This window comes from Cololabis saira, chromosome 20, assembly GCF_033807715.1.
Source record: "Cololabis saira isolate AMF1-May2022 chromosome 20, fColSai1.1, whole genome shotgun sequence".
In the NCBI taxonomy this organism is placed as follows: domain Eukaryota; kingdom Metazoa; phylum Chordata; class Actinopteri; order Beloniformes; family Belonidae; genus Cololabis; species Cololabis saira.
This window is the reverse complement of record NC_084606.1, coordinates 35,543,292-35,561,163: the sequence shown is the minus strand read 5'-3', so window position 1 is coordinate 35,561,163 and position 17,872 is coordinate 35,543,292. Positions and strand designations below refer to the sequence as shown.

At 40.0% G+C, this 17,872-nt stretch overlaps 1 protein-coding gene across 4 annotated transcripts in view; it reads right to left on the bottom strand.

The window, feature by feature from the left end:
• Positions 1–1,556: 1,556 nt before the first annotated feature.
• The window catches only part of LOC133420600 (GRB2-associated-binding protein 1-like), a 41,373-nt gene continuing 25,057 nt past the window's right edge, over positions 1,557–17,872 (bottom strand). For 3 of the 4 annotated variants that reach the window (XM_061710324.1, XM_061710326.1, XM_061710327.1), the window contains 8 exons: positions 16,787–16,869; positions 16,567–16,676; positions 12,409–12,704; positions 11,564–11,635; positions 7,366–7,462; positions 5,182–5,311; positions 4,811–4,945; positions 1,557–2,274 (listed from right to left, as the gene is read on the bottom strand). In XM_061710324.1, the coding sequence (XP_061566308.1) occupies positions 2,086–2,274; positions 4,811–4,945; positions 5,182–5,311; positions 7,366–7,462; positions 11,564–11,635; positions 12,409–12,704; positions 16,567–16,676; positions 16,787–16,869 (1,112 nt within the window). In that variant the 3' untranslated portion in view covers positions 1,557–2,085. The remainder of the gene's footprint in view (positions 2,275–4,810; positions 4,946–5,181; positions 5,312–7,365; positions 7,463–11,563; positions 11,636–12,408; positions 12,705–16,566; positions 16,677–16,786; positions 16,870–17,872) is intronic. The other variant, XM_061710325.1, reaches the window with a different exon arrangement.

The window sequence follows — 17,872 nt, the reverse complement described above, 5'->3', positions numbered from 1 at the left end:
ATTAAAAAGGAAAGGAAAAAGGAAGGAAAAAAGAAAAAAAAAGAAAAAAGGAGAAATAAAGAGAAAAAAAGATTAAAAAAATTAAGAAAAAAAGAAGAAAAAAAGAGAAAAAAAGGAAAAAAAAGAAAAAAATTGAAAAAAAGAAGAAAAAAAGGAAAAAAAAGGTAAAACATTTTTGAAAAAGCTCCAGGAGCCACTAGGGCGGCGCTAAAGAGCTGCATACCGACCCCTGTAGACATTTCCCTGCTTCAACACACCCTGATACAAATTATTAACAGACTTGTGCAGGCAACGATGACAAGCTGATGACCACCATTAATTATAATCTGGCGTTTTAATCAAGAGAAACATCTAGGAAGTCCAGGAGTCGAAGATCCCTGCTTGTAGACGATCTCAGAGTAAAACGGTATTTTCAATGAATCCTTGGTGGATCTGGTTCCCTGACTAAGTTACAGCAGAAGGTTCCAACCAAGAAAATGTGAGGTGAGAATGAATTACTAAGATAGCAATAATGTCTTGGTTGGATCAACTTTAAACCAAACATTATCATAACATTAAGGGCATGTAACTTTTCATCCAAACATTTCTTATTAGTTCAGCCTAACTGGCAAATAAAATGTTACATTCTATGAAGTAAATGCAGCAGGTCAAGTCAACAACAACACAAAAAAGAAGAAAAGGCGGCTTACGGTGTCGTTTTAGAAGAAACTGAACTTGATCACTTTTATAAAAAAAGAAAACATATCACCCTATCAAACGATCTGATGTATGCAAAACTAAATAAAAAAGAATGCAACAAACTGGAAATTTCATAAACCCAGAGTTTATTCACAACAGAATATAGAAAACAGTCAAGATTAGAAGCATGAATGGATGAATGGATGAATGGATGGATGGAAATGGAGAGTTTTCACAGCTAGAAAGGAAACATCAATACTTTTTCAGACAGCCTTGCATCATTCAGCAGAACAATACTGAACTACCAAATCTATCCACCCACCAAATCTATATAAAGAGAAGGTATGGAGTTTATTTTTTCACATAGAAATTACGGATTTTATTCTATTTAAATTTAATTTTGACCATTCACCAACTGCTCTCAATTCAATTCAGTTCAATTCCCGTCAGTGTCATACCGTATCGGCCCGAATATAAGACAACCCTGATTTTTAAGACAACCCCCTCTTTTTCAAGACTCAAGTTTGAAAAAATACTTTTTTGTGTGCAGACAAGGTTAAAAAAAAAAAAAGATACCTTTTGAACATTAAATTCAATTTTCATACAGAAAATAATTACAGTACATCTGAAACAAATGATTATAACAATATATTCAAGAGAAAAAGCATGTTATTTTGCCTCATTCAAATCATCATCTTGAAGTTTGCATCATAACTTCTCCTCAGCTGCCGGTTTAACCTGCCGATCTTCCACCCACTTTTCTCGTTTCTCCATCTTTTGTTATCTCTTCTCTTATTTTCTTCTCTTTCTTAGCTCTATTTTTAATTTTTCTTCTTCGTGACAGGGGTTGGCTTTGGCCTGGGGAGTTAAATTCAGCATTGGCTTTAAAGATATCTGGCGCCATCTAGCGTTGTGAATGGGTATAACGTCTAGACCCCGAATGTAAGACGACCCCCACTTTTTCAGTCTTATTTCAATGCAAAAAACACCATCTTATATTCGGGCCAATAGTATTAGCCTTTTTTTCTTCACACGGTACATTTCTTCAGTTTAAACATTAAACATGTTTTTATGTTCTATTTTGAATAAAACAAGGGTTTATGAGATAACTAAAGAATTGCAGTCTGTTTTTATTTACATTTTATACAGTCACAGCATCTACGGAGGCAGAAATGTTTCTGCGACACCTTCATAGTTTTCGTGAAAACGTATATACCACCGTTAAGTTGATTTTATTGTAAAGTGACATCAGAAAAAGCTATTAAATCATTTCTGTGTAATAAGCAGACTTTGGTTGACCATTTTAGGACGTGAAGAAATGAGAAGTCTCCTCGCCGTTTTGATTTATTCGTTTTAAATGAGATCAACATATCTGCTGGAGTGGTAGTAAAGATGCTGTGTTGTCGTCTAGCTTTTATCCTTCTCTGTGGACATTCTCCCATCATGCCATGCTTCTCGGGTGTTCTTCAGGGCCTTGGTCTTCTTGGGGTCCACCACCACGTAGTCCACCCGTGTCCGCTGTGCCCGAGCACGCTCCTCGCCTCCGGCGCCCTGCTGGCTGGTGCCGGATCCTGCATCTGCCGTGCAGCGTTTCTGCTGCAGAGAAATGCTCAGTTGAAATGTTTTATAGCTCTATGATTGATGGATTTGATGGATTTGCAGCAGGAACAGGGAAGCAGTATATCATCAAATCAAATGTATTTGTTTAGCGCTTTTCATACAAAATGAAAATTGCAATGCAAAGCGCTTTACATAAAACATAAAACTTAATTAAAGCTGCAAGCAGTGATGAACGGGCCCTCGCACCCTTGTGCACGTTCAGGCTGCAGTGGAAGCTTGTATGACTTGATGTAGATTCTTCAGGCCTGGACATTTAGTGGATGACACCAGCCACTAGGGGTGGTCAAAAATATCGGTATGGCTATATATCCCGATACTTTTCCAGCTGATTCAATATCGATATTCAAAATTTGAATATCGATTTTTTTTTTTTTTTTTTAATATTTTTTATCCCCGATTTTTTCCCATTATATCACCCAGTGCTCCTACCTAAGTGACAGTCCTCGGCATTGCCACTCTCTACCAACCCCGGGAGGGCCCTGCACTGAGCTCAGGTTTTATTTCATGTTTTATTTCATTTTATAATTTATTTTTCATATAACACAATTGCCTGTCCGTAAAAAATTAAAAATAATGGACAGAGGTTTATTTATTAATGGATTTATATCTATACTGACTGATCACTGTGCCTGTCCTTGGTTTTAGATAGGACATTTTATTTACTTTTTGTATGAACAGCGGCAAAGTTGAATAAAATATTTTTAAATATATTTTTAAACTATTTTTCATTGAAGTACCCATCTTTCTTGTGTTTATTATCATTTGCCATATAATTAAAGCAACCTCATACTAAATTTAATATTAATTTCATATGATGTAAATAATATGAAAAACATATACAAATATGTTGTAACTTTAGCTTGTATAGTTATAATAAAACATTGTTTTGACTCAGTTTGTCCCATGAATTGTCACTATAATCTGATGAACGTGCAACTCGGATTTTAAGATCAATAAAGATTTTTACAGTTTTCAGCAAACTTTATATATCACAATATCGCAATATATCGCAAAATTTGGATATCGCAATATCGTATCGTGACTCAGGTATCGTGATGTGCAGGGCCGCTGCAAGGGGTGTGCGAACCGTGCGACCGCACGGGGCCTCGCGCCCCAAGGGGCCGTTTTTTTTTTTTTTTCAAAATTTTTTTTTCGTTTTTTTTTCGTTTTTTCCCTTATAAATATCAACAGTCACGTTCCATTACATACCTAAATGTGTACTAGTCTGTGCATATCAATAAATATATGTGCAATGATGCGCTTGTCTGTTGTTCAATACAACTTATCAGACCAAGCGCAGACACAAGCTGCTCTGATCCAGACGGGGGAGTTGGAACAAACTGTCACACAATGTTGAGAGAACGAGACAGATTCAGGAAATTTCCATCAGGGGATGAAAAAAGAAAAAAACTAAAGAAAATGGAAGAGTTTAAAGCCTCTCTGAAAGGCTCGTTTGATAAATTTGTTACAAAAATCACTGATCCGACCGGGTCTCAAGCAGCCGTGGGGCCCCGCGTCGAGGCAAGCCCAGATGATGATGAGGCAGGGGAAGGTATCCAGTATTTTTCTAATTGGAGAGTTAAAATTGCGTATATAGACACCCGATCCGACCCGAAAAACCCATCCATTTCGCACAGGGCCTCGCAAATCTCCAAGGCAGCTCTGGTGATGTGTATTGTATCATGAGGTCCTTGGCAATACCCACCCCTACCAGCAACGACTCTCCATATCAAACCATTCAAAAGTTATGGCAGAAAGTAGAAACTATCAGATATGGACCAATCAGAAGAAGGGGCGGGACTAATTAATGCCGATGAAGGTCAAGTACTCAAAACCGAGTCCGATGACACCACCCACAACTCTTTATGTCAAACCATTCAAAAGTTATGGCAGAAAATAGGGACTATCAAATATGGACCAATCAGAAGAAGGGGGGCGGGGGGGGGGGGGGGCGCTTTTTCTGCGTCTATCTTCGCCACGGTAACGCTTTTGACTGAGAAAAATAATGTGCCTCGTCGCAGGATCGAGACGCACATTTTGATGTTTAACACACCTGGGTGCACGTTACGGTTCGGGCGAAGAAACGGCCGAAGTAATGGCATAAATTTTGCCAAAATGGCACGATTCATTCAAAATGGTCGACTTCCTGTTCGGTTTCGGCCATGGAGCCAAGAGACTTTTCTTTAAGTTGTGACATGATACAGGTGTGTACCGATTTTTGTGCATGTACGACAAACCGTATTGTGGGGCTTAAGGCACAAAGTTTTCTAGGGGGCGCTGTTGAGCCATTAGGCCACGCCCATTAATGCAAACCATTAAATATCAAATTTTTCACCAGGCCTGACTTGCGTGCAAAATTTGGTGACTTTTGGGGCAAAAAGGCCCTCATTTCCTTGGAAAAATAAAAATACAAACGAGAACGAGAACAATTCCTACAGATACAATAGGGCCTTCGCACTGTAAGTGCTCGGGCCCTAATGATGCCTAGACAGACGGACAGAAAGACAGATACCTGTCGGGTTGCTGTTGATCGTCCAGTGTGGAGGTCCAGGTCCAAATACTCCACCTGTTTTTCACTTTTAGCTCGGTGTAGCAACGGGCTACTGACTCCGCCCTCTGATGCCCGATGCAGCATGAGCCTCAGAGACTGTGAACACACACACACACACACACACACACACACACACACACACACACACACACACACACACACACACACACACACACACACACATAGGGGTGTAGGTTAGGTTCAGTTGAAAGTTAGGAAAGATGGTACAAGGGGAGGAATAAGAGAAATGAGACATACCGAAGGATTACTGCAAGAACAAGAAAAGAAATGGCAAAGTAGGAAAGAAAAAGTTGAAAGGAGGAACGTCCTACCGGCTCCCCAGCACTAAAACTGAGGCTGGACGTTGTCATGGCGACGTAGCTCTCATCCTGGTCATCAGAATCAGAGGAGGGGGAGGAACTCTGAGCAGAGCTCGGCCTGACAGACAGCCGTGTGGATGGACTAAAACACGCAGAAAAGGTTTCATATCAACAATGATTACATTTTTGAGGGTTGTTCATAATTAGGGATTTATTTGCTCCTGTTCTTATTTTCGTAATCAGTTTATAAAAAGAGATCTGTACTTGTAAAACTAGAAAATTAGAATATTGTGATAAAGTCCTTTATTTTCTGTAATGCAAAAATGTCATACATTCTGGATTCATTACAAATCAACTGAAATATTGCAAGCCTTTTATTATTTTAATATTGCTGATCATGGTTTACAGCTTAAGAAAACTAAAATATCCTATCTCAAAATATTTGAATATTCTGGGAATCTTAATCTTAAGATGTAAGCCATAATCAGCAATATTAAAATAATAAAAGTCTTGCAATATTTCAGTTGATTTGTAATGAATCCAGAATGTATGACATTTTAGTTTTTTTTTAAATTGTATTACAGAAAATAAAGGACTTGATCACAATATTCTAATTTTCTGAGACAGTCCTTTACAAATGTTTCATAGAAAAGGGTTCACAGAAAAAAAGTGGCATTACAAATATGCCGTCCCCAAAAAATAATCCATTAGGAATTGTTGTAGTAGTCCAATACGGCCGCTAGGTGGCAACAGAGCACAACCACGCTCGAATGTTCAAACCGCTTCCGTCTCAGATTGTCCTGGAAAGCCACACATGAAGCAAAAAAAGCTGCATGATCTCTGACACACACAGGGTCGGCGCCAGAGCAAATATTCAGAGGGGGCACGAGGCTTATTAGGGCGGGCACAAAATCAGTCGTGTAGGACAGCATTTTAAGGAAAAAAGTGCATTCTCACTGCTTTCCTATTAATAATCTGTCTAAAACAGCCTTTCTCAACCTTTTTTCAGTCACACCTGACACCTGAATAAAAATAATTCAAAACCAAACTGAATATGTAAACTGCATGAGCTGATTAACTAAATGTTTCTGTGTGTGAAACTAATGTGCATTCTTCTGACTTTTCATTGAAAGAACCAGTTTCTGTAACAGGCACGAGATAAGAGAGGCTCCCAGCAATAAACTTTGGGCCGCTCCCCCCTTTCTGTTGAACTGTAATAAAACTTGCTCTGAAACACAGAGCGTCAGATCTAGGCAGGATGGCTGCAGAGCCGGTTCAGCCTGGGTCTCCCTCTGCAGAGGAACCTGTTTAATTATAGCCCAGTCTTGTGTCTTTATTTAACTTTTCCATCTCAATCAACAAACCCGGGGTGATGAGTCCGATCACAACACACCTTTCAAAAGTGAATAAAATCTCACGACACCCCAGAGTAAAATATAATTAAAAACCGCACTGCATCGCTCTGACTGTAAATGCATAAGTCCCGTTTATTTTGTATCAATAACTTGAACACGATAACTGCACCAGAGTAGAAGTCATCGTTCACTGCTGTGCTTGGTTGCCACGCCGATGGACAGAAACTATGGTGATTTTTAAAAGAAAGACTGCCTAAAGAGACTTTTCCAGCCGGCTTCACGCCGGCCGTTCAAAGTGAAGCCTGATTTATGGTTCTGCGTTAAATCGACGCAGAGCCTACGCCGTAACGTACGCGGCGAAGCGCACCGTACGTGCGAGGAAATTGGGACTGGCACAGCTGATTTAGCGGAGCTCTTTAATGCAGAAAGAGAGGATGAGACTTCGATGGGTTTGATTAATGTAAAAACTGAAATAAAGTACAATCAAACAAAGTTTTGCTCCCGCTCTATTTTTAAATACGCACACTTGGGGGCTTATATGTGTGTTCTGCGGCGTGTGTGCGTGTGTGTGTCCGGACCAATGAGCATACATCCCCACATGTGACGCAAATATAACAAAAAAAAATGTTTTTTTTTGTAAATGAATTTTTTAAATGTAATTTACGAAGGATGATTTCACGTTCAATAAGATAAGTAATCAATAAAATACAAAGTTTGGCACAAAGGCTTGGCCTGCTTGTGGGCGAGTGGAGGGGGGCACAATAACTCATTTGGGGGGGCATGGCCCGCGGATGACCCCCCATGACGCCGACCCTGGACACACACATGTTCCCAAACTTACTCCCGTGTGAAGGTTCTGGTGACGGGTGAGCGGACAGGTGGTGCGACTTCCTGCCAGTCCTGTGGGAGGGGGGTGATGTCTAGAGGCGCTGGTTTCACTGACAAACACAAGAGAAACACAAGAGAGGTGATTGTTATGGTTTGATGATTCCTGTTTTAGTTTGAAGCCTGTCGGTGCGTCCGAAATGCCATACTAAACAGTATATACTCAAAAAGTATACTTAAGTTCGGCACACTTTTGAGTAAATATCAGTAGTGTGCATTAATTGGGACGTACTACTCAGAGCCACACGGCACTTCCTGCCGTTGGGAGGGGGAGTTGTTACCATGGTAACAACTCCTGTCCCAGCAGCAGTAGCAGCACCGCTAACTCTCTCCCCTTTATCCTGGCCCAAACAAGATGACATTACAGGACTGTGTCAGAAAATTAGAATATTGTGATAAAGTTCTTTATTTTCTGTAATGCAATTAAAAAAAACAAAAATGTCATACATTCTGGATTCATTACAAATCAACTGAAATATTGCAAGCCTTTAATTATTTTAATATTGCTGATTATGGCTTACAGTTTAAGATTAAGATTCCCAGAATTTTTTGAGATAGGATATTTGAGTTTTCTTAAGCTGTAAGCCATGATCAGCAATATTAAAATAATAAAAGGCTTGCAATATTTCAGTTGATTTGTAATGAATCCAGAATGTATGACATTTTTGCATTACAGAAAATAAAGGACTTTATCACAATATTCTAATTTTCTGAGACAGTCCTGTATATAATATTATTATAAAATGCCGCTGCATTGCATTGTGGGAAGTTTCTGCTTAGCTGGTGTCCATCAATCCACACTAATACATTTCTCCAGAATGAGTAGGGATAGAGCATACTATTGTGTACGTACTAATGTTTCGGACGCACTAAAAAATCTCACGTACTGTTTTTGCTACTCATTAGGGTGGAAGTGTGGGATTTCGGATACAGCTCGTGTCTTTGTGTTTCAGTTCTGGTTTGACTTTCCTGTTCCTCATCAGTCCTGATTGTCTGCTCCTGTGTCTCGTTAACTCTTCTGTATATCTGGTCTTGTCTTTACCTTTCTCCCTGCTGGTCCGTACTGTTTCCTCCCTCCGTGTTATCCAAGTCCGGTTTTTGTAGTTTTTGATTCTTGTTTAAGCTCTGGTTTTGTTTCCTGCTCAGCAGCGTTTTGGTTTTGTTTAAGTTAAATGAATCACATTTTTTGGAACTCCTTTTTTATTTTCCTTAACACATCCTCCACTTGAAACAATGGTAGTTAAATGCAAAGACTCATCAAATCATCCATCCATCCAAACATGAAATTAATACATTTTAAAAACAATTGAATCTAATAGCATGGATGTTGTGTGTTTAATCCCTCACCTGCAGAGTTGACTACCTGTTAATCAGCCAGATATTCTCTGGGAACCAGATTACTGAACATGAACAAATAACCTCTACAAAGAAGACATGTATCTTATATCAGGAAATACTTATAGGTTGCTGTAAAGGCCTCGACCTAATCACTCCTCTCAAATATACCCAAACAGAGATGTCAGGATTGGTGAGCATCCACTATGAATACAGGACTGTCTCAGAAAATTAGAATATTGTGATAAAGTTCTTTATTTTCTGTAATGCAATTATGTCATACATTCGCATTCATTACAAATCAACTGAAATATTGCAAGCCTTTTATTATTTTAATATTGCTGATCATGGTTTACAGCTTAAGAAAACTCAAATATCCTATCTCAAAAAATTTGAATATTCTGGGAATCTTCATCTTAAACTGTAAGCCATAATCAGCAATATTAAAATAATAAAAGGCTTGCAATATTTCAGTTGATTTGTAATAATTCCAGAATGTATGACATTTTTGATTTTTTTAATTGCATTACAGAAAATAAAGAACTTTATCACAATATTCTAATTTTCTGAGACATCACTCCTCCAAACAGTCCCATATCAGCAGCCCGGAAACACGCCCGGTTGGTCCATTTTACCACCTTACATTCTCCTTGTTAATGTTCTTCACTTTTAAATTACGTTAAAGACTGTTTATATTTTTAAAACCAAAAACCATAACCCTTTATTGCTACTAGTAAAACAAGAAGTAAAATCGGTTGTGTTCTGAGTCTCGCTGGAACCACTGACAATCTGAATTTGGATTAATATTTAAATGGGGGCGTCTCAAGGCTGCTGCCTCATAAATGTTATTGTGTGCATGGCGTGTGTGGCTGTCAGAACGCTGTGCTGTTGCCTTGTCAAGCAAAGTGGGAGCAGGTAAATAATTAAATCTAAAAGAGGCAGAAGGGCACAAAATGGCCCAGGGAGGATAGTAGAGAGAGAATAATATGTTTAACAATTTTTTTTTTCTGTGTTTAGAAATAACAGATATACAGCACTGTCTCAGAAAATTAGAATATTGTGATAAAGTTCTTTATTTTCTGTAATGCAATTAAGAAAACAAAAATGTCATACATTCTGGATTCATTACAAATCAACTGAAATATTGCAAGCCTTTTATTATTTAAATATTCCTGATTATGGTTTACAGTTTAAGATTAAGATTCCCAGAATATTCTAATTTTTTGAGATAGGATATTTGAGTTTTCTTAAACTGTAAGCCATGATCAACAATATTAAAAAAATAAGAGTTTTGCAATATTTCAGTTGATTTGTAATGAATCCAGAATGTATGACATTTTTGCATTACAGAAAATAAAGGACTTTATCGCATTATTCTAATTTTCTGAGATAGTCCAGTACATCCCAAAATGAAACCATACATTTGTTGTACAAATTACTAAGAAATTAGACATTTGACAAACTTGAAATGTTGTATTTTCAGCAGAGAGTGAGGGGCTACATTAAAACCTCCAAAGATCCTGATGATTGCACCTCAACATCAGCTGCAGTTTTGGTCAAACTGGAGAACCCAGGATAGACAATGTGCATGAAACTCAACGCTAAAAGTCCACATGCTCAGGATTTCAGCATCCGTTAACAAGACCTTCCTCCACTTCTCTCAGCGCCTCGTCTGCAGTTTCTGTCGACGCGAGCCTTCCGAGTGTTTGAGCTCCAGATATGTTCCTGCAGCCACGTTTCTTTGATTCCCAGCGAGACATCTAAATGTAGACGCACCTCCCTTCTTTAGTCAAGTAAATTAAAAGTGTACTGTATGTTCCTGCTGGGCCTTTATCCAGAGAAACATAACTTCAGTAAATATGAAAAAGCACTTATAGATCTAAGCTTGTTAAATGCCAACAAATGTATTGCACTACTATGGAAAAGAACCCATCAACCAAGTACCAGTCAATGGTTAAAACAAATGTTATCAAGCCTACCGTTGGAAAGAATTACTTATATTCTGAAAGCCAAACAGCATTTGAAGGTACATGGAAGCCCTTTATTGAATATGTCAAGAACTCAGACTTAACAGAAAACCAAACTGATGACTAACTGTGGGTATGGCAATTTCCAAATTATTATTATCCTTATATATATATATATATATATATATATATATATATATATATATATATATATATATATTCTTTTTTTTCTGTTACTTTTAAGTCCGTAGCTTATCATTATCATTACTATTATTTCAAAATCCATTGCATTGTGTTCATAATCTGTGATTGTTTTGTTTTAAGCTGTGTTTTTGCTATATTTGGCAGCTAATCTATAAGAAATGACATACGGCCATGGCTAGGCTATACATGTCATGATTGTTTGTACTGTGATTATTCTTGTGCTGCTATAAAACTCAAATAAAGATATTGTGTGGAAAAAAAAGTGTACAGTGTACACTCGTTATATTAGTGCATGAATCAGCAAAGAAATGTCTTGCTTTTATGGTTTTGTTTTCAGTAAAGGAGGGAAGGATTAAGATGTTACAAAATTCTTCCTCTCATGTTAGCCCACGTGTGGATTACTGAAAGCTGAGGTTTTTGTTTGTTGTTCCTTTGTCAAGAATGAGCTTTGTATTATAGTACTGCTAAATTTTAATGCCTGTTACAAAACATACATTTTTTATGATGAGTGCTTTTTCTTTACATCCCTGATTTTTTCATTATCATTTCATTAAATAATAATGATAAATATAACTTGTATCTGTCTTTTTTTTTCATAAGTAATGACAATCTGTCGGCGGTAATGCTCATTCAAGTTACGGTTTGTACCTTTAATTTTGTGCGGCGTCTCTCCACCAGTCGGGGCATCATTTTTCTCCGCAGTCTGATTGGCAGAAACCCCTGAAGAAAAGTGTAACATCAAAAAGCAGAAAGGTTGGACTTTTACAGGTAAAAATATTTTTTATGTACACTTTATGCCCCGTTTCCACGTAGCAAAAACGGTGGTGTTTTCATGCGTTTTGGCCGTTCGTTTACACGAAAATGAAGCTCAAAGTCACCAAAAACGATCATTTCTGAAAACTCCGGCCAAATTGGAGATTTGCAAAAACTCAGTTTTCACATTTGCTTGTAAACGGAGGAAAACGGAGATTTAGGCTTCAGAACGTCACATTATGCAACAGAAACATCACCAGCGTCAAGTGTGCGACCTGTGTTTACAATTTGTTTGGCCACTGTCAATTTTATATGCTCTTGGTTTAAATCTTCTCACTTTTATATTCTAAAGTCACACTTAGAAGTAACTCCACTTCTCTGTCACTCCAAACGAAAGACTCTAGTTCATCTTGGAAGTAACTGGAAGTTACTCGTGCCATTAGTTGACATTTTTTTCCAGGATTCTGATTGGCTAGCATGACTTTATCTTCTCGTTACACTGCCCCCTGCAGGTTTGGATGCTCATAGCACCTTAACAGCTATTTATGCAGGTTCGTGTAAATGAAGAGGTTTTTCAAAACGTAGAGGGGGAAATATCAGTTTTTGTAAATACCCCGCTATGTGTAAACGTGGCCTGAGAGGATTAAAATCTACGGTGATCCCTCCCTGTGACCTGCCTATGAGGTTTCTAATGTTGCCGTTCAGGCAAATCCCTCGCATCCGCAAAGGGACCCACTAACCTTTCCGTTGTGGTTTCAGGTTGCGGTGGATTGGAGGCGGCATGGCTTCAACCTCACTTCCCATCGTCTTGTTCATGAAGTTCCTCTGGAGAGGTGGAGTCAGGGGTGTAATTGGTGTCATGGGGGCGTTACGAAATCCCATGTGAGCAGGTGGAGGCACTTGTCTCCCCAACAACGCCAGCTCGCTCGTGGCTTGGTTGGGGTGAGTGGGAAGGGAAGGAGCCAGAGGGGTCATGGGAACGTAGTTGCAGTCTTGGACCTGGGTGGATGGGTCGGCTGGAGCACTGGGAGGGACCCTGGGACCGGAGAAGAAGGAACTGCGTATGTAATTCAGGCACATACATTCTTCCTGCAAAAATCATTTTTGTCCATTGTTCCTGTAGTTTCTTGTGCTGGCCCCCTTTTTTCTCTTTTTTTTTCTCTTTTGTGCATGTTTGCAGGCCGGAGCTTCGGGAGCTGCGTGCTTGCCTGCGGTACCGCCCCCCCTCCCCCCCTCCGGTCATCACGCTGCTGCTTCCACCTGCCTGCAGTCCCCCATCCCCCTCTGGTCATCCCGCTGCTGCTTCCACATGCCTGCGTGGATGCCTGCTGTGTTGCTGCTGACGTCCCCGACCCCTCCCCAGTCTGAAACCATCCCAGAGAGAGACCACAGCCCTTTAGTTTGCTAATGTTTTGAAGGTGGAAAAACATGATTTTATCAGTGATTTTATGTGTGTGTTGAATGACAGAAACTTCTCACAGCAGAACAGAGTGAAGATGATTAGGGTCCAAGATACTGCATTATTTTAGAAACCAGGTTTTCAGGAGCTAGGATTAGAACGTCAGTCTTATCAGGATTTAGCTGGAGTAAGTTATCAGCCATCCAGAGCTTTATCGCTGCAAAACAATTTAAAAGTCCAGGAAGATTAGATATCTCAGTTTTCTTAAATGAGAAGAGGAGCTGAATGTCGTCGGCATAGAAGTGATATGTGATATTAAAACTGTTCTAAAAGATGATGAGTCCTAAAGGTAGCATGTACAGAGTAAATAATATCGGCCCCAGCATTGATCCCTGAGGGACACCACAGGTCACGGGTAAGGGATCCAAGAGAAACCCCCCCAAGAGAGACAGCAAAACTCCTGTCCTTAAGGTAAGACTTAAACCATTCTAGGGCTACACTTGATATACTCACATAACCTATTGATCAGGGACTGGAATTTGTCAAATAGCTCAGATGTTTCGAGCTAAGTTGTTGGCAATTGGTTGATTGTCTAAGTAACCAGTCTTACTTAGCTCAATAGAGTCTAGATACAAACAAGTGTGAAAGTTAAAAGCCACATCTACTTGTCGAAACTGAAAACTGTAATTTAGCCTTCTGAGCTAAAAAAAAAAAGGTAATATTGCGCCACATTCAATGAAATTTAGAGAACTATGCCATGGTTTGGGGTTTTCCGTGGGGTTTTAGGTTTCATTTCTTGTGTTTTACTTGGTTCTTTAGTTTTGGTCTTGTATTTGTGACCTGTTTCCTGTTTTGTTTTGAAAATATGTGTCCTTGTGTGTTTATTAGGGCCCGAGCACTTACAGTGCGAAGGCCCTATTGTATCTGTAGGAATTTTCCTTCTTCTTTCTTTCTTTTTCCGACAAAATTAGGGCCTTTTTTCCCCCTAAACGTGCCCCAAATGTCACCAAATTTTGCACGCAAGCCAGGCCTGGCAAAAAATGTTATATTTGATGGTTTACATTAATGGGTGTGGCAAAATGGCTCAACAGCGCCCCCTAGAAAACTTGTGCCTCAAGCCCCACAATACGGTTTGACGTACATGCACGAAAATCGGTACACACCTGTATCATGTCACAACTGAAAGAAAAGTCTCTTGGCACCATGGACGAAACCGAACAGGAAGTCGGATATTTTGAATGAATCGTGTAATTTTGGCACAATTTATGCCATGTCTTCGGCCATTAATGCGGCCCGAACCGTAACGTGCACCCAGGTGTGTTATACATCAATGCGCGTCTCCATCCTGCGATGACGCGCATTACTTTTCTCAGTCAAAAGCGTTACCATGGCGACGATAGACGCCAAAAAGCACGCCCCCCCTTCATCTGATTGGTCCATATTTGATAGTTCCTACTTTCTGCCATAACTTTTGAATGGTTTGATATAGAGAGTCATGAGTGGTGTCATCTGACTCGGTTTTGAGTACTTTACCTTCATTGGCAGGAATTAGCCCCGCCCCTTCTTCTGATTGGTCGATATCTGATAGTTCCTATTTTCTGCCATAACTTTTGAATGGTTTGATATAGAGAGTCGTGGCTGGTGTCATCCACTAAATGTCCAGGCCTGAAGAATCTACATGCAAGTCATAAAAGCTTCCACTGCAGCCTGAACGTGCACAACGGTGCGAGGGCCCGTTCATCATTGCTTGCAGCTTTAATTTCTTCTTGACTTCCTATAATTCTGATTGTTGGCACCTGTGTCTTGTCAGCCCCAAGCGCTAACCGTCTCGATTCTGCAGTTCTTGCAGTTCCTCGACTGACTGATAGAGGCCGGCACCAAAAGCGAGTCTCCACTGACTCCCATCTCTTTAGAGCACAAATGAACATATTTACAGGCTGGTTCAAAAAAAAACATTTTGCCCTATATCATTAAGAACTGCGATCAGGGTGAATATTTTTGCATCATGTTAGGAGAATTTATATCAAGCAATACATTTAGTTCTAACAAGATTGTTGCACAGTTGGCTCAGTCAATGGCGAGCCGTTATCCCTTCTTCATCAGTAATTGTCATGCTCCTGCGCTTAGTGAAGCAACCATTGGCTAAACGGAATGGTCATTTTTGATTTCGCTTTCAAGTCAAAAGCAGCTCTGCAGATATTTTGGGTGGGGTTGGGAGCAATGCTAACTTTGGGGCCTGTTCCGGTCGGCTTGCTGAGCAACATGGCGGCACCCCATATGAAGAAAAACAGGCTTCAAAACGGGTCTTCAGAAACCAACGGGTCACGTGACGGAATGCCGTGTCCATTGTTTTATGTAGTCTAAGGTCAGCCCCTCATCTTGCCTTTCATTCTCCCTGCTGATGAATCTGCTTGTCTGTCTACCCACTTGTTTTTTTGGAGTTTTCTCTATTTTTCTAGTGAAGGCCTTTTTGCATTTTCTTTTGATTCCTTCATGTGCAGCGCTTTATGGGAAATAAAGGCCTTTTTTTGTTTGCACCACAACCTCAAACCCTGTCACATTAACCCTTGTGCTGTCTTCGGGTCAAGGAAGGAGGAAGAGAAGAAGGGAGGGAGGAAGGAAGGAAGGAAGGAAGGAAGGAAGGAAGGAAGGAAGGAAGGAAGGAAGGAAGGAAGGAAGGAAGGAAGGAAGGAAGGAAGGAAGGAAGGAAGGAAGGGAAAAAGGAAGGAAGGAAGGAAGGAAGGAAGGAAGGAAGGAAGGAAGGAAGGAAGGAAGGAAGGAAGGAAGGAAGGAAGGAAGGAAGGAAGGAAGGAAGGAAGGGAAAAAGGAAGGAAGGAAGGAAGGAAGGAAGGAAAGAAGGAATGAAGGGAGAAAAGAGGAAGGGAAGAAGGAAGGAGAGAGCAGGAGGAAGGAAGGTAGGAAGTATGAAAGGAAGGAAGGAAGGAAGGAAGGAAGGAAGGAAGGAAGGAAGGAAGGAAGGAGGAATGAAAAAAGAGGGAAGGAAGGGAGAAAACAAGGAAAGAAGGAAGGAAGGGAGAAAAGAGGAAGGGAAGAAGGAAGGAAAGAGCGGAAGGAAGGAAGGAAGGAAGGAAGGAAGGAAGGAAGGAAGGAAGGAAGGAAGGAAGGAAGGAAGGAAGGAAGGAAGGAAGGAAGGAAGGAAGGAAGGAAGGAAGGAAGGAAGGAAGGAAGGAAGGAAGGAAGGAAGGAAGGAAGGGAGAAAAAAGGAAGGGAAGAAGGAAGGAAGGAAGGAAGGGAGAAAAAAGGAAGGGAAGAAGGAAGGAAGGAAGGAAGGAAGGGAGGAAAGAAGGAAGGAAAGGAAAAAAGAAGGAAGGAAGGAAGGAAGGAGGGGAGAAAAGAGGAAGGGAGAAGGAAGGAGAGAGCAGGAGGAAAGAAGGAACAGGAGAATTAGGTCATTTTGACCCAAAGACAGTACAAGGGTTAACTGTAATCATAAAAAGAGAAACAGCTTTGCAATGGAGAAAAGTATTTTCTGACTCACTTTGATCCGACTGGTGGCTCAGTTGTAGCAGCGCTCATAGGAACGTAGTTTTCCTCAACATCATCATCTTCAGCACAAACACCGCGCAGAGGTACCATGCCTTTATTAAACTTTGAAAGAAGGATAGCAGGAAAAACAAAGAACTCATGTAAGAAAGCCATAGAACAAAAGTTTACAAAGGGGATCATGTACAGGGATGCAGGGATGCCTTTTAACTTACAAAGTAACTGTTGAAGCTGTCACTGAACTCAAACATGCTTGCTCGGTCAGACAGCGATGTAGGGATGAAAATAGACTCACAACCTGAAAGACAGCACAGAGAGAAAACTACATGAAGCTCGGAGCCCTCTTCATACCAAGGCCTAATTTAAGCAAGATTTTTTGACACAATTGTAACAGAGCTTGACCAGATCTGCAAGCTGATGAGCAGACAAGCAGCGTTGAGCAACCACCTCTGCAATGAAACATCAGGTCTGAACATGTAAAGAACAAAGAAAACTCCAACATCCTGTTAACTGTTTACTTTTCTACACATTTACTAAGCATGCCAAAGTAGACTTCCAGCTGAGAAATCGTCTTTGTGCAACTGGGGTAAAGTTCTCCTCTCATTAGTGAGTTTAATGCCCAATAAATTACAGTAGAAACAAGCAGAGGTTTTGTTTCAGCTGAGAAGATTTAAACCAAGAGCATGGCCTCTTTAGCACCGTAAAGCTTCTTAACTGTGATGCTCAGTTCTCCTCTGGAAAAACCAAGATTAAACTCACCAGCATGTTTTCCCCCCTGATGATGCAGCCGCTCTACTATGTATAGTATTACATCATGTTTTATTGAGTAAGTTTAAAATACTGCTGATCACAGCTGGTAGGAAAAGCTATTTTCCATCAGCATCTCTGCCAGTTTGACATTGTTGTGTGACTGGTCAGTTTGAATTTGAGAAGTTAGCATGTGATGCTTGCTGATCAATAATGCAAATATGGGACTTGCTCAGAATTGGAAAGATTCAGATTTATCAGTTGGGTTTTAAAAAGACACTGACAAAAAGACAGATGTTGATCAGGTGAATGACAATGACCAGATGTGGTTTTCAGAGTCGTTTATACAAGATTTATATCCAATAACTGAGTAGTCCAAAGTGGTTGCCGTCCTGCAGGTTGTGCAGCACCAGCGGAAAGCTGTTTTCAGCAATAAAACTTTAATAATGCTGCTGCATGGAATATTTAGAAGCTATTTTCTCTGTCTTGAATCAGTGAAAGGACAAATGCAGCAAAGAGTGCATTCAGCTTAAAATCAACACGTGAACTAAATA